At 36.1% G+C, this 22,038-nt stretch overlaps 3 protein-coding genes across 13 annotated transcripts; all 3 read right to left on the bottom strand.

The window, feature by feature from the left end:
* Positions 1-870: 870 nt before the first annotated feature.
* Positions 871-13,285, bottom strand: LOC125478298. 6 transcript variants are annotated; one of them, XM_048586410.1, is made up of 6 exons: positions 13,148-13,204; positions 12,321-12,398; positions 2,056-2,352; positions 1,757-1,968; positions 1,385-1,658; positions 871-1,290 (listed from the first exon to the last, which is right to left on the bottom strand). In XM_048586410.1, the coding sequence occupies exons 3-6, from the start codon at positions 2,314-2,316 to the stop codon at positions 997-999; spliced, it is 1,041 nt and encodes a 346-aa protein (XP_048442367.1). In that variant the 5' UTR covers positions 2,317-2,352; positions 12,321-12,398; positions 13,148-13,204; the 3' UTR covers positions 871-996. The 6 variants fall into 6 exon arrangements, with proteins under 6 accessions (XP_048442367.1, XP_048442364.1, XP_048442366.1 ...); XM_048586407.1 differs by lacking the exons at positions 12,321-12,398; positions 13,148-13,204 and adding exons at positions 2,661-2,901; positions 9,049-9,093; XM_048586409.1 differs by lacking the exon at positions 12,321-12,398 and having other exon boundaries at positions 13,148-13,285.
* LOC125478299 lies at positions 10,196-13,256 on the bottom strand. 5 transcript variants are annotated; one of them, XM_048586414.1, is made up of 5 exons: positions 13,148-13,256; positions 11,527-11,823; positions 11,229-11,440; positions 10,857-11,130; positions 10,196-10,757 (listed from the first exon to the last, which is right to left on the bottom strand). In XM_048586414.1, exons 2-5 carry the CDS (start codon positions 11,785-11,787, stop codon positions 10,464-10,466), a joined length of 1,041 nt encoding a protein of 346 aa, XP_048442371.1. In that variant the 5' UTR covers positions 11,788-11,823; positions 13,148-13,256; the 3' UTR covers positions 10,196-10,463. The 5 variants fall into 5 exon arrangements, with proteins under 5 accessions (XP_048442371.1, XP_048442370.1, XP_048442373.1 ...); XM_048586413.1 differs by lacking the exon at positions 13,148-13,256 and adding an exon at positions 12,302-13,122; XM_048586416.1 differs by lacking the exon at positions 13,148-13,256 and adding an exon at positions 12,321-13,121.
* A 1,321-nt stretch (positions 13,286-14,606) lies between the features above and the next one.
* LOC125478303 lies at positions 14,607-19,625 on the bottom strand. Of its 2 annotated transcripts, none has more exons than XM_048586423.1 (6): positions 19,512-19,625; positions 19,024-19,096; positions 15,829-16,122; positions 15,528-15,739; positions 15,151-15,424; positions 14,607-15,051 (listed from the first exon to the last, which is right to left on the bottom strand). In XM_048586423.1, the coding sequence occupies exons 3-6, from the start codon at positions 16,087-16,089 to the stop codon at positions 14,758-14,760; spliced, it is 1,041 nt and encodes a 346-aa protein (XP_048442380.1). In that variant the 5' UTR covers positions 16,090-16,122; positions 19,024-19,096; positions 19,512-19,625; the 3' UTR covers positions 14,607-14,757. The 2 variants fall into 2 exon arrangements, with proteins under 2 accessions (XP_048442380.1, XP_048442379.1); XM_048586422.1 differs by having other exon boundaries at positions 19,481-19,565.
* Positions 19,626-22,038: the final 2,413 nt, after the last annotated feature.

The following is a 22,038-nucleotide window of genomic DNA, read 5'->3' as shown; positions in this document are numbered from 1 at the left end:
AAGGTTTTTCTTCTTCGTTGGAACCAGGTCCAAGAACAGGAGAATCATGGCGGTATTCTCTATGTTCCTCTTCGTTTGAAATTAGATACTTCTTCTCAACCCTGAAACTAGATTGCCGAAGTAAGCTCGGAACTCTTTTGTTTCACAACACCCTATTCCTTCTCAGGCCTATTCAAATGGCTGTACGGATAATGCTTTTAGGCTGAACCGAAGAATTGGCTTGAAATGCTTATCCGAGTTGCTCGCAGTTTGACAGTTTCTGTTGCTTGTTTCATGCATTTGTAACTTATTTTTTGCTCCTTATTCCAATTATGGTCTTTCTACTCATTGTCTTTGACACAATAATGAATAAATTTTCTTTTGTTTATTCGAAAGTACGGCATTGCATCTTTCACTTCTAGCAGGAATTAGAAATGGAAGATTGATAGATTTCACTAAAAATGATAGCTAGCAGTTATTACAGGCCGGAAAATGGTGATCAGTAGAAGAACTAACAGAGTGGCGCTGGCATGTACAAAGTTTGATTTTGGTCTCTGTAGTTTATTTTTTAAATTATTATTAACGGAAGGGGGAGGTTCAAAACTATTTCAATAATTTGAGGGAGGGAGGAGTGGAAATCCAACACCCTATCTACTAGGATATATTGGACCACATGCAGGTATTACATGCATGGAAATCCAACACCTAGTCCCTGCAGTTTCAATTATCGTGTTTCTAAAGAGATGCTTTACCTTTCGAGTGTTACATTTGCACGAATTGCATTGCATCTGTCATTTGTGTAGTTCCAACTTTGCAGTTCGTTCACCTTCCAGGTACGAGTTCTCTGGATGTAACCATAAAAATGGCCTGAGATATGGAACATCATACAACTAATTTCGAATCGACTCTCATTATTTCCCCTATTTGAATTGTAACATTACAAATATTTCTCTTCGAACATAATTTGTATATAATGTACCATCTCTGTAGCTGCCCTGTATCGACGACGTCAATGGTCTACTCTTTAATTAGAAGTGCCTTTAAAATGATTTCACTCATACCATCTGCAGCTGGCAACAAATGTCCACCACCTGGTAACTCATGGTAGTGAATCCATGGAAGCTTTTCGGCAATATAGCGTTGCACCTCAACTGAGACAAACTTATCATCGTCACCCTGCCATAGATGGACCGAGCCTTCGTTGTTGACAAAAGGGTTCTTCAGATCCGTAGGATCAAATTCCCAGCTCCCATATCCAACTATAACGTCGCGAAAGATGGACTCAGCTTCTCCTTGCTGCGTGGCATGTTCCTGCCCAAACAAATAACAAAACAAGACAAAAATTATCAACGCTGCCGAGTTTCTATAAAATCCTAGACAATTAGCGATCGAATAAGGAAAGTACCTTGTGCTTTTCTCTTCCAGAAACCTTTGCATTCCTAATATTTTCCCAATCTTGGCGGGACAACATATTCTCTACTTTCCCGGATAAAACGCGGTGTTTAGGAAAGAAATTCTGAGTGTTCCACCAGTAGGTTAACCAAGGTATATAGTGGGCAGCTCGAAGCGCCCATTGATCCTGTGGAGCTTGCTTCTTATAGGCATAAGATGACAGGTTGGCAGGAAGTCCTGGCCACCAGTAGTTGATCGCCGGAGCGATCAGTGCTGCTCCAGCTAGCCTGTCGTAACAGGCATCCCAAACACATCGAACTTTAGAGAAAATTTTCCGTACCGAACGATGCATCATCAGGTAACGAGGCTGCTTGCAAAATCTTACCTATGAGGGATGTACCGAAGACACTTCCAGATGACCTGTCCTCCCATTGAGTATCCAATCACATAAAATTTGGATCCGAGTTCCAGCTGATCACCAAGCTCCTCTATATCTAACGCCAAGCTCTTCGTTGTCCGCTTAGGATCCGGATCACTTTCACCGTACCCTGGTCTGTCGAAAGACACAATGTACACACCTAAATCTTCAATAACGTCCTGAGGAAAGAAAAAAACACACCCACCACGAAGTCAACCAATAAAGAGTTGAACTGAAAAATGACAAAGAATCAAGCAAGGCAGTACCGGAGAGACGGCTGTTGCAATGATTGGATCATGTCGGGAACTAAAGAAGGGATGAACAAAGATAATCTTGTACTTGGCCACTTGTTTTGGAACACCATGTTCCTTGTAGGCCAAAAATCTTCCATCCCTTAGCCTTATTCTAGGCGCTGTGACGGGTGGACCGCCAGGCGAACCACAGATGTTCGGAGGTGGTGGTCGGGCGGCCTGATATGCCCACGCCAGCAATCCAACCAACAAGATGAATGTGATCCTCTTAAACATGTTATGAGAAGATGGAAAGTATGAAACTTTGCTCACCTGCGGTAAAGAAGCAAATAGAAAAATAACATTACACTTGAGGACATCATTGTGTAAAATAAGTTTTAAAGAGCTTTTAGATTTAGGTCCAAAAAAGAGCTGTTTTCGGGAGTAAGTTCAGTAATCTAATTAAATGTTTTTATACTAATTTTACCTTTTTAGATAAAAATATTTAAATTCTTTAATTAGAGAATACAATTCCTAAGTATTTAAAATGGAAAATTGATTTACGTGATAAGTAATCAAATGATCATATATTTGAAACTAAATATACACCTTTTTTCGTAGGCATAAAAACATTATAATACATTTTGAGAAAGGAGATGATGATTTGTGAGAGAAAAGAAAGATCGAAGATGTTTGAAGTTTGAAACGTGAGGAACAAAAACACAAAGATACAATAAAATGAGTTGATTATAAAGAAAACAAGAAATAAAAGAGGAGAATGCTTCCATGGTGCTTTGGTGCCACCTGTCTCATATTTGTTAGGTTGGTTGGAGTGCTTTAATCAGACTTGACCAAACGAGATTCAACAAGGGGAATTCATTTCTACATTTAAGAACAAAGCAGTAGCAGATGCCATACAAAATTGAGAAAGAAGTGTTAGAAGTATACGAATGTAAGGTTGAGATGATGCCACATGTAAACAGATTAGCTTGTCTGTTATATTTGTTAGAAGAGTCGGTTTGCTATGGATATAAATACTCCATCTTGTAATAGCTTCCTGATTAAGAAAAAAGATATTAATACAATCATATTTTCCCTCTGAATTCTCTCTACAATCCTCTTTCTCTTTCTCTTTCTCTCTCTCTCTATCTTCATTGAATCTGAGATACTAGGTTAACATGGTATCAATCGCCATTGTTGCTCACGCATAAATATCCGATCCTTTGTTGCTTCCGCATTCTACAAGTCTTCGTCTGCTACTCTGGAGCTGCATCGTTTCTTCTCTTGGTGATTTCTCTTGGTGTTCAAGATTCTAGGGTTTCTAAATCAAGTCATGATTCTTGTTTTCTGGGTGTTTTTCGACTGCACACCAGGTGTTTGCTTTTTTGTCTGAGCCACAAAAAGGTATTATCTCACTCAGTTTCGTTGTATATAACCATGGTTACTGCTTCGCAACTTCAGATTTTGCAATCTCCGATTACTGGGTTGATTTCCTCTGTGTCCACTTCTGTGAATGTCAAATTGGATGACTCTAATTACCTTAATTGGCATTTTCAAATGGAATTAATGCTGGAGGGATATGGAATTATGGGGTTTGTTGATGGTTCGTCCCCATGTCCTCCTCGTTTTGTATCTTCTTCTTCTGTTGCATCTGAAGTCAGTTTTGGTGATTCATCTGCTAATGTTGAAACTGATGAATATAAAGTGTGGAAATTGCATGATCGTGCACTTATGCAATTGATAACGGCTACACTATCCCCTGTAGCTGTTTCTTGCGCTATAGGGAGTACTAGTTCTCAGGACATTTGGACTCGTCTCAAAGACAATTTTTCGACAGTTTCAAGAACTAGTATCTTTCAGATGAAGTCTGACTTACAAAACATTAAAAAAGGCTCCAATACAATTTCTCAGTATCTGCAGAGAATCAAAGAGGCTCAAGATTATCTCTCTGCTGCAGGAGTGTTCTTTGAAGATGAAGATATTGTGATTTTGGCTTTAAATGGATTACCTCCTGAATATAACACATTTCGGTGTGTCATTCGTGGAAGAGAAAAGGTCATCTCGTTGAAAGAGTTTCGATCTTAATTGCTTGCTGAGGAAGGAATTGTTGATGCAAGTACTAATGCTCAGATGCTGTCTGCAATGTTGGCTACCAATTCTTCTACTACTGACAGGGGTTCTAGTGATCATTGTTCTAGTCATTCTTCTAATTCTGGGCAATCCAACTATGGTTTTCGGCAATACAACAATAAATACAAAGGCAAGGGCAACTTTAATCAAGGCAACAGATTCAACATGCCAAGGCAGTCATATAACACTCAAACTCGAGTGCTTCCAACTCCAAGTCCAGGTCTTCTTAGTCATGCACCTCAGCAAGCTTATGGTAGTTATCCTGATCCTTATAATACTTGTCAACTGTGCTATCAAGAAGGACACACTGCACCTTTCTGTCCTAATCAATTCCGGTCCAAGCCTAAGTGCTACATTTGTGGCCAACAAAATCACACGGCTCAGTATTGTTTTCACAAGGATAAAGATCCTCGCCTATCACAACCACAGTTTGGCATGTTCCCTAATTCCTCTCCTCCACAATACTCTATGCAAGCAATGAACACTGTGTTTTCTCAACCCTCACAGTCAACACCTGGAATGTCCTCCACTCCGGCTGCTTCACCTCAAGTTTGGATTGCGGACTCCGGTGCCACCAACCATATGACTGCTGACTTCAACAATTTGACCTTGGCCACTCCTTATCCTACTTCTGAAACAGTGCACACTGCTAATGGTGAAGGTCTGAAAGTATCTCATATTGGGAGTACAATTCTCAAACCTCATATTCATCCCAAATTCTATACTATATGTGCCTAAATTGTCTCAAAACTTGTTATCTGTGCATAGAATCTGCCTTGACAACAACTGTTGGCTCATATTTGATGCATATAATTTTTGGATACAGGACAAGGCTACAGGGAGGATACTGTTCAAAGGAATTTGCAGTAATGGGCTATATCCAATACCTTCACTTGTCAATCATCATCCTGCATCTCAGAAATCGATTTTGCAACCCACAGCCTTCCTTGGTCAGCTTGTCACATCTACTATTTGGCATAGTAAACTAGGTCATCCCTCAAAACCCATTGTGTCTTTAATGCTCAGTAAAGCTAAAATACCTTGTACAAAATCTTCATTACCTGTGTTGTGTCAAAGTTGCTTAGAAGGCAAGTTTAGCAAACTGCCATTTCATTGTAGTGTCAATAAGGCTGTTAAACCTTTTGAAGTTGTTCATAGTGACATTTGGGGGCCAACACCATGTATTTCTGCTGATGGTTTTCGATATTATGTAACATTCATTGATGAATGTACTCGGTTTTGTTGGCTGTTTCCTCTCATCAATAAATCAGATTTGTTTGACACATTTGTTGGTTTTTATTCATTTGTGTTGAATCAATTCTCAGTTTCACTTCAATTGTTACAAAGTGATGGGGGTGGGGAATACCTTAGTCACAGATTTCAAAGGTTTCTTAAAGAAAAAGGCATTTCCCATCAAATTTCTTGTCCTTATACCCCTGAGCAAAACGGTTTAGCAGAAAGGAAACATAGACACTTGGTAGAAACCACAATTACACTTCTCCAAAATGCTCAATTGCCATCCCGTTTTTGGTCATTTGGTTGTCAAACTGCTAACTATCTCATCAATAGGATGCCCTCTGCAACTTTGCAGAATAAGTCACCTTTTGAGCTTTTGTTTGGGGATTTACCTGTCATTTCACACTTAAGGGTTTTCGGGTGTACCTGTTATCCTCTTCTTAAGCCTTACAACAATACCAAATTGCAACCAAAAACAACCAAATGTGTTTTTCTTGGGTATGCTTCTAAATATAAAGGGTATATCTGTTATGAGGTGTTAAGTCAAAGATTCTACATTTCTAGACATGTGATCTTTGATGAGACAGAGTTTCCTTATTCAGCCTTATTGACAGTAGTTAATTCTTTACATAAGATATCTACACAATCTTCTACAGCAGCACCTTTTACACATCCATTACCTATCACTAATAGTCTTAATGAATTAGTTACATTCCCATCTCATGCATCATCCCATACATCTTCTATACCTGTGTCACCAAGTTTATCATCTCATAGTCCTGTTGTTACACCATTACATCATTCTGTTTCCACTCCCCCTTCATTAGTATCCTCACAACCAGTAACCTCAAATCCTGTTTCTCAGTCCATTACTGCAGCTGCAAATTCCTATCCTGAGATCCCTGTGGCAATTGATTTTAGTCCTGATAGTCTACAAGTTGTATTACCAATACCTCCACTCAATTTACATCCTATGCAAACAAGGAGTAAAAGTGGAATTGTTAAAAAGAAGGCACTCTTGACCACATGTGATGAGTCTCCACCTGTTGATCTTTCTTTGGTGGAACCTGCTACTTACAAATCTGCACTCAAGGTTCCAGTTTGGTTCAATGCTATGATAGAAGAACTAGATGCATTGTATAAACAAGGGACATGGAGTTTGGTTCCTTTACCACCTCAAAAGAACTTAGTGGGCTGCAAATGGGTATTAAAGGTCAAAAAGCACTCTGATGGATCTATAGCTCGGCATAAAGCTCGGTTGGTCGCAAAAGGGTTTAGCCAAGAACCTGGTTTAGACTATGGAGAAACCTTCAGTCCTGTAGTAAAGCCAACTACTGTCAGGTTAGTTTTGGCATTAGCAGCTCAATTTGATTGGCCCCTTCGACAACTTGATGTCAAAAACGCTTTTTTGCATGGCGTTCTTCAAGAAGAGGTATATATGGCTCAACCTCCCGGGTTTGTAGATGCTAAACACCCTGAGTTAGTTTGTAAGTTACACAAGTCCCTCTATGGGTTAAAACAAGCCCCTCGGGCTTGGAATGAAAGGTTTACTGCATTTCTACCTTCTCTGGGGTTTCAACATACATATTCTGATTCTTCTCTTTTTGTCAAGCATGCTGGTGAATCTGTTGTGATTTTATTGTTGTATGTTGATGATATAATCATCACAGGGAGCAGTTCTGCAGCAATTACACAGGTCATTCACTCTCTCACAACTGAGTTTGATATAAAGGATTTGGGAACTCTCCATTTTTTCTTGGGTATTCAGATTACTAGGCGTACCAATGGTCTGTTCTTATCACAGACTAAATACATACGGGATCTGCTGCATAAAACAGAAATGATTGATTCTAAAGCTTGTGATACGCCATGTCTCCCTTATAATCGGCTATTGAAGGATGATGGTCAGCCCTATAACAATCCAACCATGTACAAGAGTATAGTAGGGGCTCTTCAGTACCTTACATTTACTAGGCCCGATATTGCCTTTTCTGTTCATCAGGTGTGCCAGTTTATGCAAGCACCAATGAATTCTCATTTTACAGCAGTGAAGAGGATCTTAAGGTACTTAAAAGGGACTATGCATCTGGGGCTCACATATTTCTATCTTCATTGAATCTGAGATACTGGGTTAACATGGTATCAATCGCCATTGTTGCTCACGCATAAAGATCCGATCCTTTGTTGCTTCCGCATTCTACAAGTCTTCGTCTGCTACTCTGGAGCTGAATCTAATATCTTTTAGTGATGCTGACTGGGCAGGAGATCCTAATGATAGGAGGTCTACAACCGGTTTAGTTGTCTTCTTAGGTACCAATCCCATCTCTTAGTCATCTAAGAAACAACAAACTGTTTCTCGATCATCTACTGAAGCTGAATATCGGGCACTATCGTCCACGGCTGCTGAGTTAGACTGGATACAACAACTTCTGGCTTTCTTGAAGGTTTCTGTTCGTTCTTCACCTGTGTTGTTTTGTGATAATCTTTCAGCAATTGCCTTATCCTTCAATCCAGTACAACATCAGCGCACTAAGCATATTGAGATAGATGTTCACTTTGTTCGAGAGAGGGTTGCCAAGAACAAATTGAGTGTTCAATTTGTGTCTTCTCAAGAACAATTTGCGGATATTCTCACAAAAGGATTGAGTGCTCCTTTGTTTAAGTTTCATTGTAACAATCTAATGCTTGGCAGTTCCAAGCATGAGATTGCGGGGGGATGTTAGAAGTATACGAATGTAAGGCTGAGATGATGCCACATGTAAACAGATTAGCTTGTCTGTTATATTTGTTAGAAGAGTCGGTTTGCTATGGATATAAATACTCCATCTTGTAATAGCTTCCTGATTAAGAAAAAAGATATTAATACAATCATATTTTCCCTCTGAATTCTCTCTACAATCCTCTTTCTCTTTCTCTTTCTCTCTCTCTCTCTATCTTCATTGAATATGAGATATTGGGTTAACAAGAAGAACCAAAAGAAGAAAAAAAGAAAAGGAATAGTTCTGCTTACTATTCTTAAGTGAAAGTAATTCTCACTACTCTATTTATTATCGTAAAATAAGTTTAAATTTTATATATGTGTAGTAAATAGATACAGACCTCAAATTTTAAACTCATCAAATGATGATAAATAGAGTTGTGAGTATTATCATCATTTGATAATAATGATTTGTGAGCAAAAATGCACCCGAAAAGAAATTATAAAGATAAAACGAGCTGTGAGAAGTACGTCAGGAAGAGATTTAATTCCTAATGACTGAATTTATTTCAACAAGTAAACTATTCTTAATAATAGTTCAAAAAATTAGACTTATAGTAAGTTTTCTCGAGTTTTTTAATTTGCTACTTCCCGTCAATTGATGAAAGGTTATTTAAATCAAACAACAACCAGAAAAATGGACAATCAAGGATAAAGAAAACAAATACACACACTTTACTTCTATTGAAAACGATATTACAATATCAAAACTATAAGATGCAGATTTTAATATATAAGAGAAACACTGTTCTAGCTAATTTGATTATACCAATTTTTTCTGTAAACGCAAACAATCAATAAATAACTTGCAAATTAAAAGATGCACTCCATTGTTTAACCAAAGCCACAAGAAAAGAAATCATAAAAAAACATACTTGCTAATGTGGTTTTTGGTAAAAACTTACCACCAACGCTCCTCCCTCTGTGATAATAATAAGTTTATGCAGAAGAAAATGGCAGAACCAGGCTAAGTGAGCACCTGCTTTTAGCTTTTGTGTGGTGCTGAAGCTGCTTGTAGCTTTTATGTTGTTGTTGAATTTCGTGAAGGAACCCACCTTCGCCTATTTCAGGGCTCGTTTCTTGTCTAGAACTGGCTTGATTTAGACAATCTGCCGGATTTTAAAGAAAAAAAAAAATAGAAATATGAAAGTCAGATTGCATATTTTGTCAAAGTGACGAACGTAGATGGAGACACGAAGAAAAATTGTCCATCTTAATTTTAAACTTTTTATAAAGATTTGGAGGAATAAGTTTTGTTGGTAATTTTAATGAGATATTTGTCTATCTCCTTCCTTCCTTTTGAACTTGTAAAAAGTTGCTAAATTTATGTATAAATTTTAATTTTAGTTGATTACTCACCTGAATTGTCATAATTAGCCAAATTTTCCCTTAATGTTAGATTTTGGAAAATTTATTCTATTTTGGTCACAACAAATGTTTGAGAACAATAAAGTAATTTTATTCTTAATGTGGACATCAAACTGCTTTTTGTTTTTTCCTTCTCCACCTCCTCGACACGGGTCATTCAAATTGCTTTTTGTTTTTTCCTTTTCGACTTCCTCGATGCCGTTCACTATCTATTCGAATTAGTACCTGCAAAGTATTAGCTTTGCACCCAATTTACCAAAATAAAATTACCTTTCTGCCTTCGTACAATTGTCATATGTTATTTGTGTGACCAAAATACAGGAAAAAATTGACTATTTATAACAGTTTAAAATAATAATCAGCTAAAATTAAATTTCAAAAAAAAAAAAATTAACAGTTGCATAATAGTTCGGAGGCAAATCAAGAAATAGGTCAATTTTAAGTAATGACATATCATAAGTTGGCAGCCTTCCTCTTCGCTTTTATTCTTTTTCTCTATTGGGTTGGGATTTTTATGAGTCAGCATTGAACAGGCAGGCAGAGGCAGGGGTGATTGTTGGTTAGTCCAATCCAAAAGTTGGGAGGCTGCTAAACAGCACGACGTAATAGACGACAACATAATAGACAAGTATACATGCGGGGGTTGTTAGTTGTCCTAATAAGAGTAGACAAATGCTAATGAAATTCTCTTCCAAGTGAAATATTTTATTGACTCTCTGATATTTTATAGTTTAATATCAATTATTGTGCGAACATTATAAAATATTGTGTAAAAAACATAAAGTATAGAGAGTCCGTTTAAAGTCTTACTCTTGACGAGTCCCTTTTATCACTATAAAATTTTGATTACAACCATACCAATACAGCATCTCCAAAAAAAAAAACGATATTGTATCGTTTCTATGATGTAGCATCTCTGAGAGAGCTGCCCTGTATCGACGACGTCAATGGTCTACTCTTTAATTAGAAGTGCCTTTAAGATGACTTCACTCATTCCATCTGCAGCTGGCAACAAATGTCCACCACCTGGTAACTCATGGTAGTGAATCCATGGAAGCTTTTCGGCAATATAGCGTTGCAGCTCAACTGGTACAAGCTTATCTTCGTCACCCTGCCATAGATGGACCGAGCCTTCGTTGCTGGCAAAAGGGTTCTGCAGATCCATAGGATCAAATTCCCAGCTCCCAAATGCAACTACCATCTCGCGAAAGATGGACTCAGCTTCTCCTTGCTGAGTGGCATATGCCTGCCCAAACAAATAACAAAACAAAACAATAGAAAAATCATCAACGCTGCCGAGTTTCTATGAAATCCTAAACAATTAGCGATCTAATAAGGAAAGTACCTTGTGCTTTTCTCTTCCACAAACCTTTGCATTCCTAATGGTTTCCCAATCTTGGCGGGAAAACATATTCTCTACTTTCCCGGAAAAAATGCTGTGTTTAGGAAAGAAATTCTGAGTGTTCCACCAGTAGGTTAACCAAGGTATATGGTGGGCAGCTCGAAGCGCCCATTGATCCTGTGGAGCTTGCTTCTTATAGGCATAAGATGACAGGTTGGCAGGAAGTCCTGGCCACCAGTAGTTAATCACCGGAGCGATCAGTGCTGCTCCAGCTAGCCTGTCGTAACAGGCATCCCAAACACATCGAACTTTAGAGAAAATTTTCAGTACCGAACGATGCATCATCAGGTAAAGAGGCTGCTTGCAAAATCTTACCTATGAGGGATGTACCGAAGACACTTCCAGATGACCTGTCCTCCCATTGAGTATCCAATCACATAAAATTTGGATCCGAGTTCCAGCTGATCACCAAGCTCCTCTATATCTAACGCCAAGCTCTTCGTTGTCCGCTTAGGATCCGGATCACTTTCACCGTACCCTGGTCTGTCGAAAGACACAATGTACACACCTAAATCTTCAATAACGTCCTGAGGAAAGAAAAAAAACACCCACCACGAAGTCAACCAATAAAGAGTTGAACTGAAAAATGACAAAGAATCAAGCAAGGCAGTACCGGAGAGACGGCTGTTGCAATGATTGGATCATGTCGGGAACTAAAGAAGGGATGAACAAAGATAATCTTGTACTTGGCCATTTGTTTTGGAACACCATGTTCCTTGTAGGCCAAAAATCTTCCATCCCTTAGCCTTATTCTAGGCGCTGTGACGGGTGGACCGCCAAGCGAACCACAGATGTTCGGAGGTGGTGGTCGGGTGGCCTGATATGCCCACGCCAGCAATCCAACCAACAAGATGAATGTGATCCTCTTAAACATGTTATGAGAAGATGGAAAGTATGAAACTTTGCTCGCCTGCAGTAAAGAAGCAAATAGAAAAATAACATTACACTTGAGGACATCATTGTATAATAAGTTTTAAAGTGCTTTTAGATTTAGGTCCAAAAATTTTTTTTTTCGGAAGTGAGTTCAGTAATCTAATTAAATATTTTTATACTAATTTTACCTTTTTAGATAAAAATATTTAAATACTTTAATTAGAGAATACAATTCCTAAGCATTTAAAATAGAAAATCGATTTACGTGGTAAGTAATCAAATGATCATATATTTGAAACTATATATCCATCTTTTTTCGTATGCATAAAAACATTATAATACCTTCGTATGCATAAAAACATTGTAATACATTTTGAGAAAGGAGATGATGATTTGTGAGAGAAAAGAAAAGATCGAAGATGTTTGAAGTTTGAAATGTGAGGAACAAAAACACAAAGATACAATAAAATGAGTTGATTAAAAAGAAAACAAGAAATAAAGGAGGAGAATGCTTCCATGGTGCTTTGGTGCCACCTGTCTCGTATTTGTTGGGTTGGTTGGAGTGCTTTAATCAGACTTGACCAAACGAGGTTCAATAAGGGGAATTCATTTCTACATTTAAGAACAAAGCAGTAGCAGATGCCATACAAAAATGAGAAAGAAGAACCAAAAGAAAAAAAAAAAAGAAAAGGAATAGTTCTGCTTACTATTCTCAAGTGATAGTGATTCTCACTACTTTATTTATTATCGTAAAATGAGTTTAAATTTTACATATGTGTAGTAAATAGATACAGACCTTAAAATTTAAACTCATCAAACAATGATAAATAGAGTTGTGAGTATTATCATCACTTGATAATAATGATTCGTGAGCAAAAATGCACCCGAAAAGAAATTATGAAGATAAAATGAGCCGTGAGAAGTATGTCAGGAAGAGATTTAGTTCCTAATCACTGAATTTATTTCAACAAGTAAACTATTCTTAATAATAGTTCAAAAAATTAGACTTATAGTAAGTTTTCTCGAGTTTTTTAATTTGCTACTTCCCGTCAATTGATGAAAGGTTATTTAAATCAAACAACAACCAGAAAAATGGACAATCAAGTATAAAGAAAACAAATACACACACTTTACTTTTATCGAAAACGATATTACAATATCAAAACTATAAGATGCGGATTTTAATATATAAGAGAAACACTGTTCTAGCTAATTTGATTATACCAATTGTTTCTGTAAACGCAAACAATCAATAAATAAGTTGCAAATTAAAAGATGCACTCCATTGTTTAACCAAAACCACAAGAAAAGAAATCATAAAAAATAATACTTGCTAATGTGGTTTTTTGGTAAAAACTTACCACCAACGCTCCTCCCTCTGTGATAGTAATAAGTTTATGTAGAAGAAAATGGCAGAAACCAGGCTGAGTGAGCACCTGCTTTTAGCTTTTGTGTGGTGCTGAAGCTGCTTTTAGCTTTTATGTGGTTGTTGAATTATGTGAAGGAACCCACCTTCACCTATTTCAGGGCTCCTTTATTGTCTAGAATTGGCTTCGACTTAGACAATCTGTTGGATTTTAAAGAAAAATAATAATAGAAATATGAAAGTCAGATTGCATATTTTGACAAAGTGACGAACGTAGATGGAGACGCGAAGAAAAATTGTCCATCTTAATTTTAAACTTTTTTTAAAGATTTGGAGGAATAAGTTTTGTTGGTTATTTTAATGAGATATTTGTCTATCTCCTTCCTTCCTTCTGAACTTGTAAAATGTTGCTAAATTTATGTATAAATTTTAATTTTAGTCGATTACTCGCCTAAATTGTTATAATTAACCAAATTTTCCCTTAATGTTAGATTTTGGAAATTTTCTTCTATTTTGATCACAACAAATGTATGAGGGCAATAAAGTAATTTTATTCCTAGACATCAAATTGCTTTTTTTTATCCTTCTCCACCTCCTCAACGCGGTTCACTCAAATTGCTTTTTGTTTTTTCCTTCTCCACCTCCTCGACGTGGTTCACTCAAATTGCTTTTTGTTTTTTCCTTCTCGAATTTCTCGATGCCGTTCACTCTCTATTTGAATTAGTAGCTGCAAAGTATTAGCTTTGCACCCAATTTACCAAAATAAAATTACCTTTTTGTCTTCAAACAATTGTCATGTGTTGTTTGCCTGATCAAAATGGAAGAAAAAATTTAAAATCTAACAGGAAAAAATTGATTATTTATAATAGTTTAAAATAAGAATCAGCTAAAAAAAAAAATTTAAAAAAAAAAAAATGACAGTTACATAAAAGTTCGGAGGCAAATCAAGAAATAGGTCAATTTTAATTAATGGCATATTATAAGTTGGCAGCCTTCCTCTTCGCTTTTATTCTTTTTCTCTATTGGGTTGGGATTTTAATGAGTCAGCATTGAACAGGCAGGCAGAGGCAGGGGTGGTTGTTGGTTAGTCCAATCCAAAAGTTGAAGTCTGCACAACAACACGACATAATAGACAAGTATAAATGCGGGGGTTGTTAGTTGTCCTAATAAGAGTAGACAAATGCTAATGGAGTTCTCTTCAAAGTAGAATTTTTTATCGACTTTCAGATATTTTACAGTTTAACATTAATTATCGTGTGAACGTTATAAAATATTGTGTAAAAAATATTAAGTATAGATAGCCCATTGAAAGTCTTACAAATGCTAATGGAATTCTCTTCAAAGTAGAATTTTTTATCAACTTTCTGATATTTTACAGTTTAACATCAACTGTCGTGCGAACATTATAAAATAATGTGTAAAAAACATGAAGTATAGAGAGCCCATTGAAAGTCTTACTCTTGAAAGAATTCCTTTATTATTTCTATAAAATTTTGGTTACAACCAAATCATTAGAGCATCTCCAAAAAAAAAAAAAAATACTCTTATCATTTCTACAATGTAGCATCTCTGAGAGAGCTGCCCTGTATCGACGACGTCAATGGTCTACTCTTTAATTAGAAGTGCCTTTAAAATGACTTCACTCATTCCATCTGCAGCTGGCAACAAATGTCCACCACCTGGTAACTCATGGTAGTGAATCCATGGAAGCTTTTCGGCAATATAGCGTTGCAGCTCAACTGGGACAAGTTTATCTTCGTCACCCTGCCACAGATGGACCGAGCCTTCGTTGCTGGCAAAAGGGTTCTGCAGATCCATAGGATCAAATTCCCAGCTCCCAAATCCAACTACCATGTCGCGAAAGATGGACTCAGTTTCTCCTTGCTGCGTGACATATGCCTGCCCAAACAAATAACAAAACAAAACAAAAGAAAAATCATCAACGCTGCCGAGTTTCTATAAAATCCTAAACAATTAGCGATCGAATAAGGAAAGTACCTTGTGCTTTTCTCTTCCAGAAACCTTTGCATTTCTAAAGATTTCCCAATCTTGGCGGGAAAACATATTCTCTGGTTTCTCGGATACAACACTGGATTTAGGAAAGAATTTCTGAGTGTTCCACCAGTAGGTTAACCAAGGTATATAGTGAGCAGCTCGAAGCGCCCATTGATCCTGCGGAGGTTGCTTCTTATAGGCATACGACGACAGGTTGGCAGGAAGTCCTGGCCACCAGTAGTTGATCACCGGAGCAATCAGCGCTGCTCCTGCTAGCCTGTTGTAATAGGCATCCCAAACACATCAAACTTTAGAAAAAAAATTTCGGTACGGAACGACGCATCATCTGGTACCGAAGGAGGCTTCTTGTAAAATCTTACCTATGAGGGATGTACTGAAGACACTTCCAGATGCACTGTCCTCCCATTGAGTATCCAATTACATAAAATTTGGATCCGAGTTCCAGCTGATCACCAAGCTCCTCTATATCTAACGCCAAGCTCTTTGCTGTTCTCTTAGGATCCGGATCACTTTCCCCGTACCCTGGTCTGTCGAAAGACACAATGTACGCACCTAAATCTTCAATGACTTCCTGAGAAAAGAAAAAGAAAAAAATCCACTACGAAATCAACCAACATAGAGGTTAACTGAAAAGTGACAGAGAATCATGCAAGGCAGTACCGGAGAGATGGATATTGTAATGATCAGATCGTGTCGGGAACTACTGAAGGGATGAACAAAGATAATCTTGTGCTTTGCCACTTGTTTTGGAACACCATGTTCCATGTAGGCCAAAAATCTTCCATCCCTTAGCCTTATTCTAGGCGCTGTTACGGGTGGACCGCCAGGCGAACCACAGATGTTTGGAGGTGGTGGTCGGGCGGCCTGATATGCCCACGCCAGCAATCCAACCAACAAGATGAATGTGATCCTCTTAAACATGTTTGAGAAGATGAAGTATGAAGCTTTGCCCAACTGCAGTAAAGAAGGAAATATAAAAGTAAATTACACTTGAGGACATTATATAATAAGTTTTAAGATAATTTTTTATTCAGGTCCAAAAATATAAGTTGTTTTTTGGAACGAGTCGAGTAATCTAATTACATGTTTTTATACCAATTTTACCTTTTTAGATAAAAATATTTAAATTCTTTAATTAGAGAATACAATTCCTAACTAGCAAGTATTTTACCAAAATAGGAAATTGATCTACGTTGCAGGTAGTCTAGAAACATCTATTCCATGTAATTTATATGCTCATTACTCAATTTATCACTGTAAAATGAGTTTAAATTTCAAGATATACAAAGGCGGAGCCAAGTACAAGGCTACCCTGGGCTATAGCCTAGGTAGCTCTTGTGGTTACAAACCAATTATTCCCTATATTTCATTTATTTTTATATTCATCTCACTATTAGCCCATGTATTTATTTTATATTTACTGAAAATATGACTTGAGTCCATGAAACTTATTTTTCTCCACATAAAACCCGACATAAGTTTTTTACAAGAATAAAACCAATTGACTAGATTTCACATCAACAAATTCATTAATTATATTTGACTTTACACATTTAAAAATTTTCAATGCCCAAAACACCCCTATTTGAATGTTAGATTTACACAATTAATTCCATACAAATTGTAAGGGATAATTAATGATTTTACAAAACTAAAAAAATAATAAATTCATTGCATAATATATAATAACAATAAAACATGCCTAATAAATGTAGTAATACATGCTTAGTTAAGTCAATAAAAATTATATTTTACATATAAATGTAGGTAAATTATTTCACACACACACATATATATAACAACAACAAAAAACGTGCATGATATACATAAAAATTCATGCAAAATAATTTACCTACATAATAAAAGTAAACCCAAATATATGCAGAATAATATACCTACATAAAAAAATGTTATTATTTTATTCAATACTAGTTTACCTATTATTTGTACATATAATAATAAAATGTGCTCAATATATATGATGATACATACAAAATAAAATACCTACATAATGAAGAAATGTTATTTGATTCAAAATTAATTTACTTGCAAAATAAAGCAATTGTATTTTATTCAAGATTAATTTACCTATTATTTGTACATATATCTTATAACAATAAAATGTGCCAAATATATGTAATAATACATGAAAAATAAATTACCTACAAAATATATGTTATTTGCTCATCATAAATTTAAATATAGGTAGATTAATTAGTTTAATATGTTTGATCATATATGTAGTACTATGCATGTATATGTGTGTGTGCGCGTGTGTGTGTATATATATAATATTTTGTAATAATAGGTCAATTACTTCTATACTTGGTAGTCATTTTTAAATTTGGGTTTTGTTTACATGTTTATAACTAGGTGGGTTTTTATCTAGAAAATAAGAGTTGCAAGAGTCTATATCTAAAGAACCCTTTTATTTATTTACTTCATTAACCAATACTACTTATTTTCCAACAAAATCTATTTTATAGTTCATATACTATTCATTTATGGTAAATCGTGACAATAATTACTTACTTTAATAGTGCTTTTAATTCTTTTCAAAAGCAACTCGTTGCATGATTCAGTTTTTGCATTATTTTAGGGTAAATTATATTTTCATACCTTAGACTTAGGATCCATTTTAATTCTTTACAACATTTTCAAAACATTTCACTTTTATACTTTAAGTACTATTTTATTTCAAAATAATACATTCGTTACATTTTCCATCCATTGATCCGTTAAGGGCTGACATGGTTGTCACATATATACCACGTGACAAAAACAATATTAAAAAAAAACCTGAATTGAAAATAAAAATAAAAAATAAAATAAAATAAAAATAACTTGAAAACACAGAAACCCACCCCACCCTCGCAACCCCTCTTCTCCCTCCCAAGCATCCCAACATCTCTAAACCTGCAACAAGAAGAAGAAGAAGGAGGAGGAGAACGAGGAAAAAAAAAAATTCCAAGAAATCATCTTCGCACGAGGGGTGGGTCGCACGGGGCGGGGGGAAGGGTCCAGGCAAGGAGGGTTACCGGGGGAAGGGAGGGCGGGATGGAAAGGAGCTGGGTCGAGGTGGTGGGTAGGGATTTTTTTTTTCCCCTTTCTTCCTCCCTCTTCCTCTTCTTCTTCTTCTTCTTGTTGCAGACTATGGGTCGCTGTGTGTTTCAATTTTTTTTTTTTTTTTTTTTTTTAGGTGAGAAAATTTAGGTTTTGGGTGGGATGGGATGGGTTTTTGGATGGGAGGGAAGGTGAAGAGAGTGGAAGAGAGGGAGGTGGTTGGGATGCTTGGGAGGGAGAAGAGGGGTTTTTTTTTTGTGGGGGGGGAGGTGGTTTTCTGCGTTTTCAAGTGTTTTTTTTTTTTTTTTAATTCATATTTTAAAAAAAATTAAAATTTTTTTTCTGCGTTTTCAAGTGTTTTTTTTTTTAATTCATATATGTGACAGTCACATCAACATTTAACGGATCAATGAATGAAAAATGTAACAGATGTATTATTTTGAAATAAAATAGTACTTAATGTATAAAAATGAAATGTTTTAAAGATATTGTAAGGAATTAAAATAGATCCTAAACCTGAGTATGAAAATGTAATTTACCCATTATTTTATGCATGATTTTTATCTATTTAAATTTTTTTACAGTGTGTTAAACTTTTTCTGTTTATTTATGTATATATTTGCCATATTAAAAGTCGATGAACATAGAATAATTGAACAAGCTTTTCTTATAGCATTAACGTATAGTCATTTTTCAAAAAAACCAACTTTTTTTTATACTTCTTGGCTAGCCCACCGGCCGTAAATTTTCTAGTTCCACCTTTGAAGATATATGGAGCGGATAGATATATACCTTAAAATTTAAACTCAACCAACGATGATAAATAGGATGTCAGACCACTTGATGATAGTAAGCAGAAGTGCACCTGAAAAAAAAATTATGAAGATAAACCCAGCCGTGAGAGGTAGATGAGGAAGAGATTTAATTCCTAATTACTGAACTTACTTCAATAAGTAAATTATTCTTAATAATAATTAGATTTATATTAAGTTTTCTCGAGTTTTTTAATTTGATATTTCCCCTCAATTGAAAAATGGTTATTCAAATTAAACAACCAGAAAAATTTAGACTTTTATCAAAATAATATTCTAAAATCTAAATTACAGGAGACAGATTCTAATATTTAAGAGAAGTCCTACTTGATTAAACTAATTGTTTCTGTAAACCTCAATAAATAAGTTGGAAATAAAAAGATGCACTCCATTGTTAAAACCAAAATTACAAGAAAAGAAATCATAAAAAATCATACCTGCTAATTTGCTTTTTGGGTAAAAACTTACCACCTCCGCTCCTCCGTCTGTGACAATAATACGTTTATGCAGAAGAAAATGGCAAAAACAAGCTAAGTGAGCAGCTGCTTTTAGCTTTTGTGTGGTGCTGAAGCTGCCGTGTTTGGTGTCTCTGAGCCACTCGTTTTTGTAATACCAGTTAATTTTTGCTCCTTTCTTAACCATAGTTAATTTTTTCAAAATTGGAAAAGAACATTTATTATTAAAATTAACCGCTCACTTAGTATCATAGTCTAGTAGTATTCATCTTCACATGTAAATAAGAGGTTTTGGATTTAATCTCGTAAAAAACGAATTTGTACCAAATTATTGCTAGCTCATTGTGAGGCTAAGTTCATTCCCTCCCTTTTAGTGTAAATAATATCGTTTGTTAAAAAAAAAATTAAAGTTAACCAGAGTTAATTGAAATGACATGTGTCAAATGATAAGGTGTATTGGTGGTGAGTAAAACTTTAAAAGTGTTCAAGTTATTGTTAAAGGAGTAGGATTCTCTCCTATCATATTCTCATTCTTTTTCCTTCTCCCCTCTCACATATTGTTTTTTATCTTATTATCTTTATAAAAAAAAATCAATATAAGATGTTGACAGAGCTAAACTATAACCGTTCAAATAGAAAGGGAGGAAAGGAGGAGAGAGATTAGGAGGGAAAAAAATCCTCTACCATTGTTAAATTACGTGAAGGCCCCACCTTCACTTATTTTAACGCTCGTTTGTTGTCTATGACTGACTTGGATTAGGTCACCTGCTAAATTTAATGAATATCAAATAGAAATATGGACCAGATTGCATATTTTGTCAAAGTGACGACCGAAGATAGCGAAGTCAAGAAAAAAACTTGGTCAATTTCAATTTAAATTTTTTTATAAAGATTAGTAGGAATAAGGTTTGTTGATAATTTTAATGAGTTATTTGTCTATTCTCTCCTCCCCAAGCTTGTAAACAGTTTCTAATTTCTATATGAATTTTAATTTTAATCAATTATTTGCCTAAACTTTTATAATAATCAATTTTTAATCCTAAAATTAGATATTGGATTTTTTCATTCAAAACAAATGTTTGAGACCAATAAAGTAATTTTATTCCTAATGTGGACTTCAAATTGCTTTTTTTTTTTTTTCCCTTCTTCTCTTCCTCTAGTTGACTTCAAATACTTTCTGTTTGAATCTAGGGGTGGGCAAACAGGTCATGGACCCGTGGGTAGGGGCAGGTACCCGTTGTTTGGGGCGGGTAAGGGCCGGGTCCAAAATTTCTAAACACAAAACGGGTGGGGCGGTTCGGGAATACGACATTAGCGGGGTGGGGCGGATCTTGAAATAGAAGTGGACGGGCCCCCGGCCCGGCCCGTTTCTAGAATGAATAATAGAAGAAATTGTTTCCTCTTCCTGGTCTTCTCGAACTCTCCTCCCGACTCCTCTCATTTCACTCAGACCTCTCTCCTCCTAACTCTCTCCGATCGTCCTAGCTCCATACACCGCTACCATCATCACTCAGACCTCTCTCATCCTGATTTGCTTCTATCTTCCTCCCTCAGTCCGCTGCCATCATCATCAGGCTTCGATCTCTTTTCCTGACTCACTCTCTGGAAATCAGTTTCTTTCCCTCTGACGAACTTAAAGGGATGAACAACGAAGTTGAACAACTCGAAACGATGAATTAGTCATCTCCTCCGTCTGACTCAAATCTGCTCATAGTCCTCTTCAGTTTTAAGGTATTACGTTTTAGGGATTTAGGATTGAAAATTAAATTAGGGTTTTCTAGATTTAGGGATTTTGTTGAGTTCTTGAATTAGGGTGCTCATAGTCCTCTGATTCCAGGTTCCAGACCATCATCGATTCACCATCGAGAACACTGCCACCATCATCATGCTAAAATTTAGGTCATTCTGAATTAGGGTATTTTTATTTATGTGAATTTCTGGTTTAGGAATTTAGGATTTTTGAATTAGATTTGTAGATTCTATTCTAGGTTCTCAAAGTGAGCAAGACCCCAATTGAAATTTCATGTGGTGAGGTCAGTGTCTGTGTGCTTTTCCCAATCTGCGTTTTGACCCGTGGGATGGCCTTGGTAGTCCTGTTACAATCTTTCTTCCCCCCTCCTCTCCTCTCTTGCTAATCTCAGGTCTTTTTGGATTTGGCCGAAAAGGACATGAAACAAATCAATGCTTTAATCTGGGAGGTAATCTAAGTCTCTTTAATGAAGTTGATAAGTTGAGAATAAGTAGCTATTGCCCTCTTGGAGTCCCCAACTAGCTGAAGTCTGCTCATGTTCTGTTGTGCTATTATCTTATATGAAGCCTTTTAATTTCCTTTTTCCCCATATTTTATTACTTGTATGATTTCATTGCTATGGCACTGTGGTTATACAATATTTATGTGCCTTGTAAAGTTTAATTGATATAAGGAAAATTATAATAAAACATAGCTGATGTTTATCTTCTTTTTGTAGTTGGAACTTGGAAGTGATGAAGGGGAAATTTAAGGCCTGCCAATCCAAAGAAGAGGTTGATTCACTGAAGTT

Source organism: the organism of the source record quoted next, unplaced genomic scaffold (assembly GCF_019419815.1).
Source record: "Pyrus x bretschneideri cultivar Hongxiangsu unplaced genomic scaffold, Pyrus_bretschneideri_v1 Contig24, whole genome shotgun sequence".
Classification (NCBI taxonomy): domain Eukaryota; kingdom Viridiplantae; phylum Streptophyta; class Magnoliopsida; order Rosales; family Rosaceae; genus Pyrus; species Pyrus x bretschneideri.
The sequence above is the reverse complement of the archived record's forward strand: the minus strand, read 5'-3'. Positions and strand labels throughout refer to the sequence as shown.